The sequence below is a fragment of the Haliaeetus leucocephalus genome, unplaced genomic scaffold (genome assembly GCF_000737465.1).
Source record: "Haliaeetus leucocephalus isolate CR32 unplaced genomic scaffold, Haliaeetus_leucocephalus-4.0 Scaffold163, whole genome shotgun sequence".
In the NCBI taxonomy this organism is placed as follows: domain Eukaryota; kingdom Metazoa; phylum Chordata; class Aves; order Accipitriformes; family Accipitridae; genus Haliaeetus; species Haliaeetus leucocephalus.
Genome location: NW_010972599.1, coordinates 426,303 through 445,275, shown reverse-complemented (window position 1 = coordinate 445,275; position 18,973 = coordinate 426,303). Strand labels below are relative to the sequence as shown.

Sequence of the window (18,973 nt, the reverse complement as noted above, 5' to 3'; positions counted from 1 at the left end):
TAATTGCATATACCAAACACCACCTCCAAGGCTGAACTCTTGTCTTTACACTCCTCCTGCTTCCTCCCAGAACACAGAATAAAGTTTATTGTGAGAACTCAAGAATACAAAAAACCCTCTTGTATATCCACGTTGTCTATACTTCCACCTCAGATAAAGCAGTGGCTTTATACGAGTCAAACGCAGAACTTCAGAGCTATGTCATATAGCTCTGAAAATGTTTCCAGGGTCATTGGGATATTACAGATGAACTTTGTCACTAAAAGAGAGAGTCTGGCTCTAATTTACTATCTTCGTGTGGTCTTTCCAAAGTATAGGGCACATAACTGGCTATTTCAGATAAGACATATAGTAATAAATATGAAATGAAGTGGGTCTAGCCTTTACTCCAATAGAGTGACTCTAGAGCACTCTGATCTACCACAGCCAAACGTCACAGACCCTGTGGGACCACCGCTGGCTCCGCAGCAGCCCGTCAGCAGTGCCAGCGAGCCACTGCAACCTCTAGCCCACACCACTCCGCTCGCAAAACCGTCACTGAACTGTGACACGCTTCCCTCGCCCACTGCCCCCGGAAAGCGAGCCAGCCGCTCGCTACGAGGGAGACCCCAGAGTCCTTCAGCACGACCTACAGCTTGCCGCTTTCTGGACAGTTTTAAGATTACTTCTGTCATTTATAATATATTGTATTTTTTTCCCTTGGGGTTGCTGGCTTTTTGCTACTCAAATCAACTAGAACTCACACGTACAGTAGTGTTTTCTTCACCTTTATTCCTCGTTACTTTAACGTCAGCTTGTCCTACGCATGCACGACTAACTGCTGGAGCAAAGCAAGATCTACACAAACACCCAAGCAACAGATCCAGCCTTGCAGATACAATGATGATCACTCCCCAGGGATGGCTTTGAGCAGTAACTATCTTTCAGCTTCTGGTATTACTATTAGTATTGAACAAGATCATGATAATGGGAAGAACAGTGAAGATTCACGAGGAACAGAACTCTTAAGTGCCAGGCACCAGGCAAGCAACGATGCAAGGCACTGTACACTAGGAAGGGAGCACATTCAAAAAGCCGTGAACAACCAGTCTACAAGGAAAAAGCACTCGTCTATTTAAAGAGAGTAAAACACTGATTTGGGGGCTTAAATTGCATTTTCAAGTACAGAGAGAAATGTTGAGTGGCTCCTGCTACAGCACAAAGACAAGACATGAGTTCTCTTGGTTGTGGCAAAGGAGTTTCCCATCACATTTTCTTCTTTATACTAAGCCATAACAGGAAAGTACCGAGAATCACTGTGTCACCTTGAGGACCATTAGATAAGTTTGTTTTTACAATATATATTGTATATGGTATATATTTACAATATATATTATACAATATACTTTAATTTTTGTATAATATATAATAGTATATAAATTTTATACATATTTATATAGTTTCATATATTTATATAATTTCTAAAATTAAAAACGTAAAAATAAATATTAAAAAATTTTAAAATAATATTTTAAAAACTATCAGACTTTAGTCAGATTATAACAACTTCAGAGCCTCCACAAACTGAAGTACTAAACCAGGCTGACTCACTGGAATAGACTCTGCATTTCCACCCAGTCAATGAGAGATGACAAATGTCTATCAGTATGGGATAGCAGCAAAAATTTCTAGCATACATAACTGACAAGTGTCTCTAGCCCACCTAAGACACACCATCACCCAGTTCACACGAGCATGCTACCTTGACCTCGGCACACTCACTCCCAGTACCAAAGTCTTACTACAAATCAAACAGGGTTATCTGAGTGACCACCTGATGAAGTAATGATTTCCACACAGCTAAACACTCAGATTTGAGAGAAAATGTTTACTCCATTTCAAACCAGTGCAAGGAAATGTAATTACTTACGGCAGCAGCCAGAAATACAAAGCAACTGGAAATAATTAAGTACTGTGGAATTAGTATCACCATCGTCTTAAACTTAAGACTTTATTGACACGACCAATATCATGACGTATCTCTATTACCATTAAAAGTGTTTCCACGGTGGCACTGAGCTCAGCCTGAACCAATGACTGAAGCATTTACCTATCAACTTTGGTAGATCTGCAGTCCATGCTGACTTTCATACCATCTTGGTGAACCTGCCAGCACAGTCTAAACTCACTAGTTTAAAAGTAGCTCAGGTGAACTGTCTGTGAACTGCAGTTACTGCAGCAATACTTACGTATCAAAACTTCAGCATGGGAGTATTTAAATAATAGGTACCATTTCATGGAATTTTCATTTCAAGAGGTAACTAGGTAAGACTCTGTATTTTTTATATATATTACGTACAGTATACACGCACAAATATAAGTCAGAATGGATATTCATATACAAAGAGAGCAAGACATCCAATATTCCACAAAGGATTACCAGCCTCCAAAACAGCACCGTGGCAAGACAGATTCCAGATGCACTACTCAAAATTCAAGACCGGCAATAAAAAAAAAAAACTTATCAAAAGCTTACATGTGAAGTTTTGTCATCACATAGGCCAACTGCTATGTTCAAACAGACAACGCTCTACACGGTGCCTATGTGTAAGCACGTACCCCTGTGAGCACTGCTGGTCCCACCACCCACAGCTACGAGCACGGTCCCTCCCCAGGCAGCGCGGAGGAAGACCAACTGCCTCCTCTCCCTCCCCATCGCAGCAAGTATCACCTATTGCACAGTGAATTAATCAACCCCTGCCCAGCAAGCCCATCACATTATGGCAACTGATAAACTACAGTGCTTGCAGACTGCCGAGACAAACAAAGTACAGAATATAAAACTGCACTGAAAACAATGAAGTTACAGCTTAAATTCTCAAGGCACTTGCGCTGACATGAACTGCAACCCAGAGGTCTCCAAATATTGGGAAATGCAATGAGCAAGTCTTCATAACTGCCTACGAAATACATTTGCCAATAAACAGAGTGCATCATAAGAAAAATTAATACCATGCACTCACAAGACTCTCCTCCTTTCTCTAATTAACCACATACACCTTCAGAGTGTATGTTTCTTCTTCACCTGAAATCATCATCACACTGTGATTCAGCTGATGCATGCTTTTGTATCAGAACAATGCCTATTCCTTTCATTGCATATGTATCCAAGTAACTCCTCTGACAGTGAAGGGAGAAGGAAGGCAAGGTCATGAGCTCAGCTCCAGCCACCCCACAGAAAGCCTACAAAAGTTCCCTTCAGCTCCCAAGTCAGTCCCATGACTGCTACCAGCTTCCAGCAAGACAGGAGCTGCTAGCACTATGGACCCTGCACATTAAATTGCATCTCCCCAAAACAGCTGATCACCTGCACAGATTACCCTGCTCTCTTGATCACAGAGAACCTATTTTGGATCTCTTCAGTGCTATCAAAGCAATCTCTCAGGCTTACAAGGAGACTTACATCAGCCACCTGAGCCTACCTGATGCATTTTGCTACCTCCAAGTCAGCTTTGTTTAAGCACCTTGTAAGTATTCTAGAGAAGACAGGGGCTTGGGACAGTGCTCCAGGCCCCAGGGAATCTTCTAGCAAGCTTGGAAGGTCTGCAAATCTTCTCAGAAGTGCCATCTTCCAGCAGCCTTCTCATAACAAGCCTCATTGCAGTGTTTCTGGAGACAACTAGCTGCCTGTGGCTGCTGTGCTGAGGATTACCCTGAACAAGGGAACAATACTTTTTTTTTTTCCTTTTACTCACAGTTAAATTATTTTGTCCACCAACATATAACAGATGAAGTTCAAGGTTCATATTTAGAAGAAGTCTTGTACTTCAATAGAATAACAATATTTGTTTGCTTCTAGAGCTGTTGCACATGTGCCTGTCCTCTCCCTGCTCCCCATAGTCCAATGTAACACCATTATCCCCATAGTCCAATGTAACACCAGTGGAAATTCTGACAGGATTTCCACTGGGGTCAGGGAACAGAGGTGAGATAATTCATGAGAAACAATACAAGGCAAGTACCTTAACTTCCACTAGAATTTGAGCCAGGCTTTGTTACTCTGTACTAGCTACCACGAGCCTCCACTGTTATTATACCTTATTGCAGCCTAACTCTGTGCACTCACTGCTCCTTTGTATCCATCTCTCCACAAACCACTCATACTCCCTCCTTTGGCTCTCAACAGCTGCTTTTTGTGAACATCTCTAAGGTTATCTTAATCCTTTCTGCCAAAGCCTTCCCTCAAATTTGACTTGCAACAGTTCCCACCAAAAAAAAGCCCTCAATTCTTCAGTTTGAGCCACTCTGACTACCGCCTATCATTCTGACCATACGTCCTTCAAACGAGTTTGTACTTGGGTCCTAAGCTGGCAAGCACCCCGGCTGGCACCAGCCCTCCCTGCTCTGCAAGGTTCCAGCCTACCATCAGGGCTCGGAGGTACCATAGCAAACAAACAACTAGTTGTCTTTTCCTGCAGAAAATAAACCCACTGTCTGATGTCAGTAACAGAATCCCAGATTTGGATTTAGTAGGAACAGATCAGACAGACACAGATCAAATAAGGGCACACGACAATCCAGAATTTCTTCTAATTTAAACATCTCGCTGTTAACAACCTATCACTGCCAGCATCTGCAGATATGCCTGAAGGGCATCTTCTCTGTTCTCTTGTCCACTTGGGTCCACAGAGCACAACCTGAAGTCCAGAAGTCGGAGAGGACTTTTGAACTGACAAGGACAAGAAATCACACCAACAGATACCCAGCTTAAAGGTTCTTAAATTCAGACACCCTTGCCAAGGAAACAGGAAGCAACACTGTACGCTACAGAACAGGATTGCAGTGGCACTTTTACCAAGCAGAACTGTACTTTGACCAAGTCCTGCTTTCTGAGCGCACTTAACTTGGTAAAGCAAGAGCACCCCTGAATTCTGATCACTTCACTTCCTCCATATTTTCCTTCTGTTCCTTAGGTTTTGTCATGAGAAACAGCCACCTAAAAGTATTCACTAGGGTTTAATGACACATGGAAAAAAGTTTAGAAAGTTTATGATCTAAAATTTTAACTTAATTGGTATGAATTATTTCTCATCACGATTTAGAATGTAGCAGGGGACCCTCTTTCTTCTCTACCTTAACAGAAATGACAACAATATTTAGCCATTGTACCCAACACACCAACAACTTCAACACAGGCAGTGTCAGGAATTAAAATACTTTGGAGGTCCAGTATTTTACTGTGCATCCTGTGCATTTTGGCGGCAGATGCTTTGCTGTGAATTACCATTTGCTTAACCCCTTCTAAAAAACAAGTAAGGGAGTCCCAAATACTTACCGTTGCTAACCATGCGTCTAGCTACTTCCCAAAGGACCAGCCCAAAAGCCCAGATATCGACCCTTTTGTATGAGTCAAAGCAGTCTGCCTGGATAGTTTCGTCCAAGACTTCTGGAGCCATGTAGCGTTTGGTACCCACACGGGGATTGTTCCCCACATCCAATTGATTCGTGCTTTGGGAGTGCATAACTGCAAGGCCTGAAGGACAGGATAAAAAAAAAATTACTGTTAAGTCCCCTTTAAAACTATAGCAGCATATGTTTAAAATTAGATGTGAGCAGTGACACCCATCAGACAGTTTCTTAAAAAGGAGCTGAGAGTCCAAGTGTCCAAAGACCAACTGGGTCAGCTCCAAACTAGCTATCGAAAACAGCCACTGTGTCCATCGACTTAGATCAATTATCTCCTCAGGGATTACCATTAAACATGTTATTGCACTGTTGCAAAATGTTATCATTAAGTGTTTTGCAGCCACTGGATGTCACCAGCGCTCCAGGCACGTATACACAGAAGACCAAGCATCTGTTACTTAGAAGAAAACAATTTTACACAGCATTCAAATTTATTTATAGAACTTTTGGGTAGGTGGATATATCCAAACTGTGGGAAAGAGAGAAGAAAAACACTGCATGATGGATATACACAAGTTAAAAAATAAAGCTGGAAAATAAAAAACACCGTATTTGCAGTAGCTTGAAAAATAAACATCCTCAAGCTGATCTAAAATGAGTCACTCAAAACCACTCTACCTGGTTTCTACTAATTACTCAACATTTAAGCAAAGAACATTATGTGAGGGACTAAATTACTGTAAATTTGGAAACACAGAGTACTCATTTTGCCATGGTAAACAGAGAACACTGCAAATTGAACAGCAACAGGTGCATGACATAACTAAGCAATAGAAAAGACTACAAACTCTCCCTAATTTCCTGCACAATCTTGTAAGAATAACATATACTATTTACATTTAGCATGAGTTTATTTTAGATTAAACTTAAAAAGCATTTTATCTCAGTCCCACAAAAAACTAACCTATCACCAGATCATTAATTTTTTTTCTTTCCAAAAAAACCAGTCTGTTCTTCACCCTAACAAAAATTTGGAAAACACCTTCCTACAATCTAAATTCAATTCAAGTAATTTCAAGCTGCTAAGAAAATGCTTATGGCACCTCTAGAAAGATACCATCTACTAACCACATGACTGCTGAGAAGATAATTTGGAAAGCCTGCTCTCCAGATAAAAATACTTTTTGTCATATATACACACACACACACATATATAGGACATCTACAGACACACTTATACATTTATGTGTTTGTTTATGTTTATATTAACTTATATTATACAATATGTATGGATTATAGTATTTTTAAAGAAAACTTGCACACTGCAAACAAAGGTTAGAAAACAAATTTCCTGGCACACTCTGAAGATATCAAGACTTTGGAGAACACTTTGATAAAAATCATAATACTCCATCCAAACCGGGCAAAACAGATTCAATAGATTGACAGGTCAAAGGTTTAAGGCTGAGGGATGCAAGTCAGCATCCCACACACTACAAACTAAGAAAGTGTTGCAATAAGGTCAGGGGACAACAATGTTGTAATCAGGTTCTCATCGTGGTGGTATCTGTGCTCTTTATGAGAGTTAGGAAGCAGATATTGCACTGCTTCAGTTTCTTTTCACCTCAGGAGATCTCAATGCGCATTTAACTTAAGGGCGCAGAAATGCTTGTCAGAGAGGCTCTTACTTTAAGATGCTAGATCTTTAAAAAAAAAAGAGAAAAAGAAAAAGAAAAAGCTTGACAGGAATACAAATAGATGAAACACATTAGTTAAGACATCAAAAAATCCTCATTAGCATACTGGATTATCTGCTAGAAACAAAAATTGAGCAAATACGTTTTGTCAGCATTCTTTGCACCTTCCTTACAAATACCAGTGTTTGTTTCAAATGGACATTCACTGCTCTGTATGGAGGGGCAAGGGGAAAGATGGAGTAAGAGGAGAGTTGGGCTTTTTCTTACTTTTGTACATTATTCTGCTGTTCTATAAGGTTGCTCAACTAAGACCTATTACCATGCACATGAATTGCTTTAGAAGTAGAAGGGCAGGACTTTTCCACAGTGCTGACAGATTGAAGTGAGACTGACACCTATCCTTGGACTTTATCACACAGCTTCTGCTTAGCTAGAACATATTTGAAACAGCCAGTTTTGTAATGCAACTCTGGATACTCGGGTTGCTGTTCAAGATACTAGTTTCCAGCACGCTTGCTGAGAGACAAGCGGCCAATTCACAAAGCTCTTGCACTTGCTGCCAGCCAGAAGGACTAGGACTGAATGGCAACAAACATCAAGCTACACTGCAGTTCAGGCGTGCAGCACTCAGGCTGCCAGCAAAACAGACAATTACAAGATATACGTCCAAGTGATTTTATTCCTCTCTGTTTTTAGAGCTGACACCTATTCTTAACAGATACACTGCAAGTCCAGAACCTGGTGTGACTGACAGAACCCAAGTCCAGCTTAGGTCTGGGCAGCTGTAGTGAATCTTTCCATCTGTTCATACTTACCAGTCTCTAAGTGCCATTTTTCTTGCATGGTGCGTGTGTTGAAACAGAGAAGACCAGAAGAGGAAAAAAAGACAAAGCTATACAGAAAAAATGGGCATGAATATATGGCAGAAGCAATGAACTCTTTGGTAACTCTCCTTTACAGATAAGGAACAAACAAAGAACATGTCGGATACATTCCTGAGGATTTCACATTTTAAAAAAATAGCTATTTTACCACCATGAAAACTAACTGGGAAATGTTTATTGCTGTGCTTTCTCAGAAAATCTCTCAAATGTCTGAAGGCTCTAAATAAATCATGTAGTAGATTTCACTTTATTAGCATAATGTCAATCAATGCCAGTATGTGCTGCCCTCTCCTCAGTGTGAACTACAAATTTATTTAAAAGTCAGTCTCTGAAGTTTTGTATTTTCAACTTATTGGTCCATTTTTTACTTACTATTCCCTCTGCAAATTTAGATAGGCCCAGGTGTGTGGCTTTCATGTCTTCCCTGTGTGTTTCTCATGTCCCTCAGGCAAATCTGATAGGAACTATGAAATAGAATTATTATTGAAAAAATCCCATCTCCCACTGTACTTTTTGTCTAGCCAATGACTCCTCAATACTATTGTTCTACTGCTATTTTCTCCCTTGTCCTCAGAGAAAAGGGGAGGTGGGAATAGTCAGACATATGCCCAAGGTGTGAACGAGCCATACTGTTGCAGCTGTTTCTCAGCATCCTACCAGATCAAAGTATAAAACCAGTTGGTCATGGAGAACCCAATTTTGGGCTCGCTGAATTATCTGGCAAAAGACTCAAGCTGGATGGATCTATGGAGCTTGGGACAATGAGCACATAGTTCTTAGACTACAAGTGGAAGGACATTTATTAGTTCAGAAATGAGCTGAAGCCTAATAACTACTGCCTTCTGGGATCCATGAATGGAATTTAACAATGAAAACCCAAGAAAAAGTCCAAAATGTTACATCTGCTCCTGAACTGGGAGGCTACACTGGGCCTCCTCAACAGCAGTGGCATTTTTAAGTTTTAAGTGCCATCTAGTGGCTGTCGTAAGCCTTCGGGGTAATACCACATCATGGCAAGGCTATTTAAGGTTACTGTAAGACTTCTATGGTTGGAGTTATCCAATATATTTGATTACTGCAGGAATGCACTGAGTATATTAGCATCGAAATGAACTCACCTAAATCCGCTATGCAGCACTGTCCATTTTTCTTAACGAGGATATTTTTGCTCTTCAAGTCCCGATGAGAAATGGCAGGCTTCCCCTGGGTTCCAAATATCTCTATGTGCAAATGTGCAAGACCACTAGCTATGGACAGTACTATGCGTAGGCAGCTGACAGTGTCCAGGGTAGTGAGCTGTAGATAGTCATACAGAGACCCCATTTCATGGTAGTGGGTAATTAACCACAACTGGGTACTAGAGTTTCTGGAAGTCATATCAGATGCAATAAAACCTAGAAAGAGGAGGAAGAAAAAAGGAGAAACAACAAAATAAAATGACAGACCTCCTTCAAGACTCCTGCAAGAAAAGAATCAATACTACTAGGCCCCTCCTGCAATTTAAAATTCTGTTTAATTAAAACTTTTCCATGATTGTAATGCACTGAAAACAGATTGCAGATATTATCATGATGAAAAAAGAGCTGACATATTCTGGAATTCTAACTCAAGTCTATTCATAAGAATGTATTTATATATTTTGTCAGTCACACCAAACACAAGTACTTGTCAGGACCACATACTTATAATTTTTTTTTTTTTTTTTTTTTTTAAGAACTTGGAGGTGGGGAAGTTTCCCATTAAACAAAAAGATCACCAGGTTGTAGCACATCTGCTGCTGTATATTCAGCAGGATCACAGTGGAAAGAAGCAATACCTCAAACAGACAAGTCGCAATTAATCATTTCCATTTTTAAGGACAACAAGCAGCCAATGCAGGCTGCTGAGAAAAGGGTTAAATCTGCTTCATGTATGCATCACATCCCAATAAACAGACACCATACACTGTGCCAGCTTCACGTTTACATCCAAGTGAAGTCTATTAAGAGCACTTCCAACAGTCAACCTTGACATGTCAAAAGGTTGCTGTCCCCACAGGAAATGTCATACCCTTCTGACCAAATATAGATTGAAAAAAAACACATCTCACCACAGCAACAACTTGCTCTCCAATGATCTCCAATTGCTTAAAAGGCTGCAGAGGGATTGCTGCAGCCTGATAAATTATCAGACCTATGGGACTGCTCTAAACTGCTGTAGGGTCCAAATGCCTGACCTTCTTAACTGTTCACCAGCTCACAACGGAGCCATGGGATATAAAAACTGGCAGATGGCTAAGGAGAGTGTGGCAGCACCAGAAGATTAGCATAGCAAAACCCAAGGAATAGTAATTCTTCTACTTCGAATACTAGACAGTTCAACTGTCTAGTTCAACTGGTGTGCAATGTCCATGGTGAAGCAAGGTAGAGCACCTTTATGCATGATAGCTGTATTTCACAATTATTTTCTACAAAGGAACTGAGAAAAATTTCTCTTCAAAACTCATGAACTTCAAGAAGTGCTTTCAAAAATGTGGTGCCTTAAAACTGAACCCAAAATTTAGAAGTAGCTCCCTTCCTGTTACCTCTGAATTTATTGTGTATCAGCACACTGTTGACCTCAACAGCTTTAGCTGGGAAGCAACAGAAGTTTTATTCCCAACTTAGAGGAACAAATCATGTTTATTAAAAGCCCACATATGACATTTGTCAGAAAGAACACCCACTACTTTCTCTCCTGAAGTCAGATTTCTACACAATGTGACACTTCTGTAATCTGTGATATTGTTTAATATTGCATCTAAAAAAAATTCTATAAAATAGCCAACAAATTTGACAGTTATCAAGAAAGACTAAACACAGACAGAGGAACATGGGAAATGTGTAATGCAATTTCAGCCAAGTTACTTGCTCTCTTGGGAAGGAAAGTTCAATAATCCACATTTCAGGAGACCACCAAATTATTTTTGTAGTAGCAAAGGAACTGCTTCAGGAAACATTAGACAAACATCTAGCAGGGTGAGCTATAGAGCCAAGGAATATTCTTTGACAGGAAACAAGAATAAGGAGCCCAAACAAAACTGATTGAAGACAGACAGATTGTCGGTGAGGTAATGTCAGCACTCCCAAAACATGCTGCTGCTTTTATTTGTAAAGGTGGCACGCCAGCAAAAGAAGGTCATGTCTGCTAAGAATCAAAACGGCTACTTAAACTTCAGCCATGGCTCACAACACAAAAAAGCCATTTTCTAAGCTCTCAGAACTGAGCACACAAGGTACAAGGGATGCAGAAGATTAAAAATCATTGTAGTTTCCTATTTACAGCGAAATGAGATACATCATAAAGGGGCAACTACAGTTGAAGTTTAAACACCAAAAGCAGCTTAGTTTGACCCTCAGCAGAGCAGTTAAACAGAAGAAAATAATGGATTCATACTGCACTTTATTCAGGCACAAGGAAAATTATTCAAATATTTAAATCGTATTATAAACTCCTCCCCACTTTTTCTCCCTTCATTTCTCCCAGGTAAACTGAAGTTAGAAGAAAACATAGATCCACTAGAACTTCTCCACCTAATGCACTGTGCAACACTCTTTTGCTACGTGGCTGCCTTGCAGCAAGAGCTGCAAGGGTGAATTCTTAGCATGCAGGTCTGTGGCACCTCCATCCTTCTCTACACACTGTGCTGCCAACAATTGGTTAATCTGGTTGACTGATTCTTGCTAGAATACTGCAAGAGGATAAGGATTCATGGTTGCTACAACATTTTCTCCAGTTGAGACTTGGATTTCAGCACCCTCCTGGCAAGCCTCCCCCTTAAAATTTCCCTTCAACTATTTATCACAAACACAGGAAGCTAATCTCAAAGAATGCAAGATACCTGGCAAATCTGCAGTGCTTTACAAGTGAACTGTTCAGTTAACTCACCTTTACACCAGCTACACTAGGATACATGAACATGGTTGTTCTACTTACCTAAAATATTTTCGTGCCGCAGCAATACAGTGTTGTACAATTCAGTTTCCCTGAACCAGGATTTTTCATCCCTAGAAGAGAAGATCTTCACAGCAACATTTTCTCCTTGCCACTGACCCCTCCAAACTTCTCCATAACGGCCCTTTCCTGGTGGGGGAAAAACACAGTAAAAGTTGTCAACTAACAATCTTCATAGGCCAGAAAGACAGGATTAGCTAATAGGACGGAAATTCAACAGTCACAGCACAAATATCAAACTGATGTAGTTTCATCACCCCTGCATACGCTTTTTACCACTTTACAGTCACGCTGTGCTCCACTGTCCCTTAATTTTTCCTGTTTGTTTCAACTGCAAGCTCCAAGAGTATGGATCTCTCCTCCTAGCATGTTGGTACAGTATACAGAGTGTTTGTACTGGGCAGGTGTAATCATTCAACTACCAGCAATGAAAGTGCATCTGCATCTTCAACAACTTAGGCAGCATGCTACAAGGTCAGTGTAAACAATACAAACAAATCTATGAAGTTAGGAGGACAGGAGGGATATGTAAGGCTGGGGATACAGCCTTTACATTTCTATCAACCCTTGCAAAAACAGTCAGCACAGCCAGACACATAAAATGCAGAATGATGATTAAAGAAAACCAACCTAAACACAAAAAAACCCAACCACCCACAAACAAAAAACATTTTAAAAAAAACCAAAACCCAAAAAACCCACCCTGACCTGTGGAGACCAGGACACATTGTCTGCATGCCAAGCTTTTTACCCAAACAGCCTAGAAGAAATGTATGAAATTATCAAGTACCCAAGAGCAAAGAAACATCCTGGACAAGGCGCACTGGAAAAGTTCCGGTTGTTGCCATTTTCATCACAGCCCAAAATATGATAGCCTCAGGCTTAGTGCAATGAATTGTGCTAGATTTGACAACTATAAATATCCAAATTGTGCCCTTCATTGCTCTGCAGTTCAGTGTTCTTTAGAGGCACGTACGAATCAGCAGCAGGTATAACCAAATGAAGAGAGATACCCAACACTGATGTCTCAATGCTGTCACCCAGAAGAGACTTCTGCACAAGGGCTTTCATTTGGTTCTGCTATACAAGCTAAAACACATGGTCTCTTGAAATAGTGTCAGCCTGAGTTAACTTGGGAGCAGGCATAATTCCAGGGATGCACATTTATTCACACGTATATACACGTGCAAAAAGATGTCTCCATATTGCAGGCAAAATCATCATGTGTATCATATTGTACAGTTTCTGATGAAGAGAAATTGCAGAGCATCAGAGGATGTACACTTGGATTTAACGCAAGTGTGAACATTTGTGCCTACTCAATACATACTATAAGCCAAAAGCAAAGAAACACTGGTAAAATGTAGGCCCAGTCCCTATAGATTCACAGATTCATCTGTTTTAGTCAGGCTTGATTTAACACCCTGATGAGTTAAAAATTCTAGTTACTTACAGGAAGGTGTTACCCATTCTGAGTTCAAATCGCTGAAGAAGCAGCATAAAACATATTTAAAACAGTCCTTTTTTCCCCGAGTAGAATCAAATTGTTATCATGCCTTCCTCACCTCTTTAGTGCCAGTACAGCATCTTGGCTCAGTGTCACTGCCTCAGGATATCTTTGACCCAAACACTTCCTAAAATTACTAAACTCACATTTAACACTATTCAATTAATAATATATATATGGTGAAGAAAAATTTAATGGATCCTTAAAATTAACACTTAAGTCCTGCAAAAAACTAAAGACCCAGAAAAGTTTTAGGGAAGAACTACTAGAGAGATTTTCTCTTTAAGGGAGAAAAGAGCAGCAACAGTACCTCATTGCCTGCATGGTCCCAAAGCAACAGTGCAGAGCAAGTAATATACAAAACATTCATGTTCCTATTCTAATAGCACAAAATTACAGGTTGGTTTGGTTTTGTTTATTTTTTCAAATGCCACGTTAGCCACTTTGCTTGATATTTCAACTCCAGATCTCAAATCCAGATGATCCTTTTCTAATTCTAAACCTTTCTACTTGAACATCATTTAATGAACAAATGTTTGTTTCACAGTTTGACAGTTTCAAACTTCAAATTGAGCTTGCTTTTCTAAAAACATCATTTATTCAGCTTAAAGTACCCAAACAAGCCTAGTTTCTATTTTCTAACATTGCATTACTGAATAAAGCTCAAATTTTTCAATCATAAAGCATAGATGATATTTGCTCCTTTCTTCTGCATAGATCTGAAAGGAATATTTTCACTTGACTTTACAAAACCAAATATGTTCCGTAAGCTGAAGCCTGAAAAGTTTCATATATTATATAAGCAACTGAGGGAAAACAGTTGATTGGGATGGGAGATAAAGCTTTCTCTCTGCATTTGTTATCAAGACTTGGCACTAGATGCGAACAAGAATTATACTAACCTACACACTCTACAAGTGTGATCTGGCGAGCCACCGTTCTTTGCACCAAGAAAGGAAGTCCAGAACCACTTCCAGATGTGCAGGAATGGTCCAATAAATCCTGTTCAAAAGGAAAAGAAGTTTACAATCTATGAAAAAGTACATTTTTTTCCCATTTAAATACACAAAGGTACACCACTTCACGGGATAGGTTGAGTTAAAGCTCATTGGTATCTCAATGGCTCTGGTGATGCTATTTGGTCACTCAGGGTCAAGACATATCACTGCCGTCACTGTACAGATGGACAGAAAAAGCTCTTCGCAAGATTCTACCACTTCAGGGAACATTCCATGCATAGAAGAGACTGGTAGGGGAGCTATAACTTAGGCATAATCACTTTCTGTTCAAAGTTTTACAAACAACACAACAAGAAACAGCAAACAAATCCAAGCATCGCTTCATGCTCAGATTTCTTATTTTGTCTCTATATCTTATATTTGACATTACAGTATCATTTTGTCTAATAAATAAATAATTTTGTTTAATAAATAAATGACAATAAATTTACTCCCTGTAAACCTGAAAGCTCACTTGTAGCCTATAAGCTATCCTCTGTAGTGAAATTCCATCCTTTTTCAGCACTTTGTTGTTCTCTTAATTAGCTTATGCTCTCTCAGTTCTGTGTCATCTATTTCAAACAGGTTAATATCAACTTTTTTTCCCCCAAAGATTTCTATGTCTTGCAATAATCTGAGCCACCTCAAAAAGAAATAAACATACTTTCTCTGACTTCTATGCTTAAAACTTTCATCTCTATACAGAGATGGAGCACCACAGAGCATCCACGGGGGAACGGACTCACATGTTTGTGAACACAACTGTTAAACCATAAGCTTTTGAAGTGGCTCAATACAGAAGAGCACCGAGAACGGCCACAGGCACGTCTGGCACCACAGGGTTTTCTCTGATAAATTTCAAGTCCCTGCCCCAAATTAGAACTTCTTTAAGAGACAACACCCAAATAACTTCTTGTAAGTCTCCTTCCCTAAAGTGGCTGAGCCATGCTAGATGAACAGTCCCCTGAATTAAAAAAAAAAAAAAAAAAAAAAAAAAACAACAACAAAAAAAAGCACAGAAAACACCCCCCACCCCCACCCCCCCCAAAAAAAACCCCAAACCGCACCGTTCTGTGGTAGATAACAGTCATGGGAAGTTTTGGCCCAAACTATTCAAGTTTAGTACAGTTTTTTATAACTTAAAAAGGTTTTAAAATAAACAAGGTGATAGGCGTATTACCTGTACCACCTACACTAGATATGTCATTGATACTCCAAAGAACTTTCCGTAACAAGTCTTTCTTAAAAGTTTTTATCAGTTTCTAGTATTTTTAGTGCATGGAAACCAGACTTTATTTAAACTGTAAGCTTATAAAAAAACAGGAGTAAGATTCTAATTGAATGTTAAAATCCTATTAGCCTTTTAAAGTGCTAATACCCAGCTACTTTTATGGCTAGGACTTCCGTACTAGTTCAAGGCATTAAAAACTGTATTACTGGACTTTTTTTCCTTACAAAGGAAAATAGGATAAAAAGCATAAGCATAATCAACTTTCCAATATTTCCAGCAAATTGTACTACTGGGCTTTAACCAGATCTGATGAAATCTCATTTCTCCTAACAACTTTTTAATGAGTACTCAAGAAAAAGATAATCTAAGAATGATAGGAGGCTTCTATTTTGCTTTTTAATACAAACTGAGAACTCATTTTCCTTCTTGCTTGTATCAGAGGCACCCCCCCCAACTTATCTGCATCAACTGTAAAAACAAGATTTGAAGAGGCCACAGCTCTTTCCATTCCCCATTAGGAAGCTTAGGGCTTTACGCGTTTGCTACATTATGGATGGAGACTAATCCTAAATGTAACTAATGTGTAACAAAAACAGCAATTTAAAACACACAATGGAGAAGAAAAATCCGGAATTTAAAAAAGACTTACTGTTTACATGAACATTAAGGAACTATCTTTTTTTTTTTCCGTCACCAACACTCAAGAGGCACACCAAAGGCACTGCAATCTTAGAGCTAATAGGGTCTGACAGCTGAGAACACAGCTCCATTAGACTAAGCCTTTAGTTAGTAACTTCTCCAAGTTATTTTAAAAAGAATTTTGATTTATTCTTCTCAGGTTTTATCACCCTTTCCAAGTAACATTAAAGGACTTGAAGTACAAAAGGTTTGCAAATGGAATGGAAATGGTCTTGCACTGATAAGAGATAAGAGCTGGTAAAAGCTGGAAGTCTGTGCTTAAAGACAGATAACCAGTTGCACACGTGCTTAGTGCATGGTGAACATATCAAAACTGGCTGTTTTAAAACAGTAACACAGAATCAAGCTTTGTAAGCTAATTAAAGCCAAAGGCATTAAAAAAAAAAAAAAAAAAGATTACCAAGTATAGTTTATATAGGACCAAGCTGAAGCAAAATAGCAGGGCAAGGAGTTCCACTGGTTCAATTAGCACCGTGTTAAGAACCACCTTCCTTGTTTTTATCCTTGCTCTAACTTGCTAATTTTGATGCCTCCCCCTGTTATTGTACTGCAGAATGCAAACAACTGATTCCTACCCACCCTCTCCTTACCCCTTGCCATGTTGTATGTCTCCACCATACATACACACATACCCACCCACCCACCCCCGCTTAAGAGAACCAGGCTCTTCTTCCTGGCTGAAGCATTGGTTTACCTACTCGGTTCCCCACACAGGCTGTTTCAAGATTGCATATTGGGGCATCCAGATGACCAAGAGTCTGATTACTCAGTTTTAACCTATTCCTCCTTAAAGAGGAATCTTCCCTGCTCCAGTGCTATCCCTGGCTATCTCAAACCCTGAAAACTTACTTGTCAGAACATACTGTCTTATGAAAGGGTTTTCCACGTGACTCTTCCAGCACTTATTCACAGCAGTATTTTATCAAAACATCTCTGCCTCAAAACAAAGCGATGCAAGAAATAGTTGCCAGCTCCCCAGAATAGTTCCATTTTTTGAACGGTCCCACAGATCTTACTTTTAATAAATTCCCATAGCTGGGCCTGCAAAGGGGTTGCCAACTTTCAGGTGAGGAGGTACAACCATTTTCTGGGTTTTGGGGTTTTTTTGTTTGTTTGTTATTTTTGACATAGTCAGAACTCCTTCCCTAGTTGGTGGCAACCAACACTTTCTAAGGAAAATATCAAAGGTTATTCCTCAATTAGAGATAACCATTTTAGTTTCTCTCTCCTACAGAAAGAAACACAGTCCAAAACATAGAAAGCAAATACGCAGTCAGTGTATTTAGTAGCATATTATTAAAAATATTTGTGTTTTGGACCATTTTTCTTTAGCCACTTCTCAACCCTGCAGTGAAAGCATATTATGACAGGAAAGCACCAAAATGGAAAGTGTTTTCCAACCTCTTAATGTTGAAGAGATTTTATCTTAGAAATGCAAGGAGGCGAAAACTTCTCCTCTTTGCATTGGTTTCAGAAACAAACACTCAAGCTGCCTCTGAAGCCTTACTTGCTCATTTTCAATAAAGCACAAGAAAGCTGCTGGGAACACTTTTTTCCTAGCCTCAAGTGAAAGGGTAAGATACATTATGTCTTTAGAAAGGAAACACTTCTCCATGTCATTTTATTTTCCAGAGACTGTGTGAACAAGAACATATTTTAAAAACTGAATTCTGAGTAAGTGGTTCTCATTCTTAAAATTCCTACTGTTCTTCTGTCAACAAAATTTCACTAATTTCCTAGTCATCCGAGAGCGCTTCTACTAAGATCATGGGGGTCAGGTTTGAAGTTTTTAAAAGTTAAAAATATCTGTATTTTCTTCTTCCCCTAGTATCACATCTTTTCCAACCTTTCAGGCTGTCTTCATATATCAAAGATGCAGCACATTTTTACACCTTTCATATCACTTCAGGCTACCCAACAATCAGGCATACTCTGTTTTACTGTTTTGACATTGCTTCTAGGAACATAAACAGTTTGACTACAGTTTATAGCAATTCTCCAGGTCAAGGAAGCTATACTTGCAAAAGCTATCTTTTGGTTAAATTTAATTTAAACTACAGTTTTGTGGGCATAGGAATGTCACCACAGAAGTCCTGACGCTAAGTGGCATCCCCTGGCAGCAAAAGGTCCTGTTACTGACGTGGCCATGTCTGGAGGGTACGAGAGGGGAGTTCAGAAGTGAAAAAATCTCAAACAAATTTTCACCATGCACACAGGTTACTTACTGCTAACGTGCTGTCTCCAACGTTTGATGCAATGAGTCCCTCAATTGTGCCATATTCTGCATCTCTAGAATTGAGCCTCTCCATATGGTTTTTCTGTATTCTCCGGATGATCAGCACAGCTACTGCAGAAAAAACTATCAACACTATCACAGGAGCCAGTATAACAATGATTAGTGTTTCCATGCTGTAACCTGCAGCTTCTCCTTGAAAGGTTTGCCCTTGGAAAGGAGAAGGGAGGAAAAAAAAAAATCACAAAGGAAAAAAAAAAGAGAGAGAAAAAAAATTAATTTTCAAATTCCCAGAGAAAGTTTTTAAAACCAGTAGCACTGACACCAACATTTAACTTGGTAGGCACCTAGTCTGAAAGAGAGGCTG

General features: G+C 39.5%; 1 protein-coding gene across 6 annotated transcripts in view; it reads right to left on the bottom strand.

The window, feature by feature from the left end:
• Nucleotides 1-18,973, bottom strand: part of ACVR1 (activin A receptor, type I) — a 72,969-nt gene that overhangs the window by 10,816 nt on the left and 43,180 nt on the right. For all 6 annotated transcript variants that reach the window (XR_774077.1, XR_774078.1, XR_774076.1 and 3 more), the window contains exons 4-8: nucleotides 18,599-18,816; nucleotides 14,348-14,447; nucleotides 11,921-12,067; nucleotides 9,085-9,360; nucleotides 5,315-5,512 (exon numbers count right to left, since the gene is read on the bottom strand). Coding sequence is in view for 3 of the 6 variants with exons in the window: in XM_010563046.1 (XP_010561348.1) it covers nucleotides 5,315-5,512; nucleotides 9,085-9,360; nucleotides 11,921-12,067; nucleotides 14,348-14,447; nucleotides 18,599-18,816 (939 nt within the window). In the remaining 3 variants the exon portion in view is untranslated. The remainder of the gene's footprint in view (nucleotides 1-5,314; nucleotides 5,513-9,084; nucleotides 9,361-11,920; nucleotides 12,068-14,347; nucleotides 14,448-18,598; nucleotides 18,817-18,973) is intronic.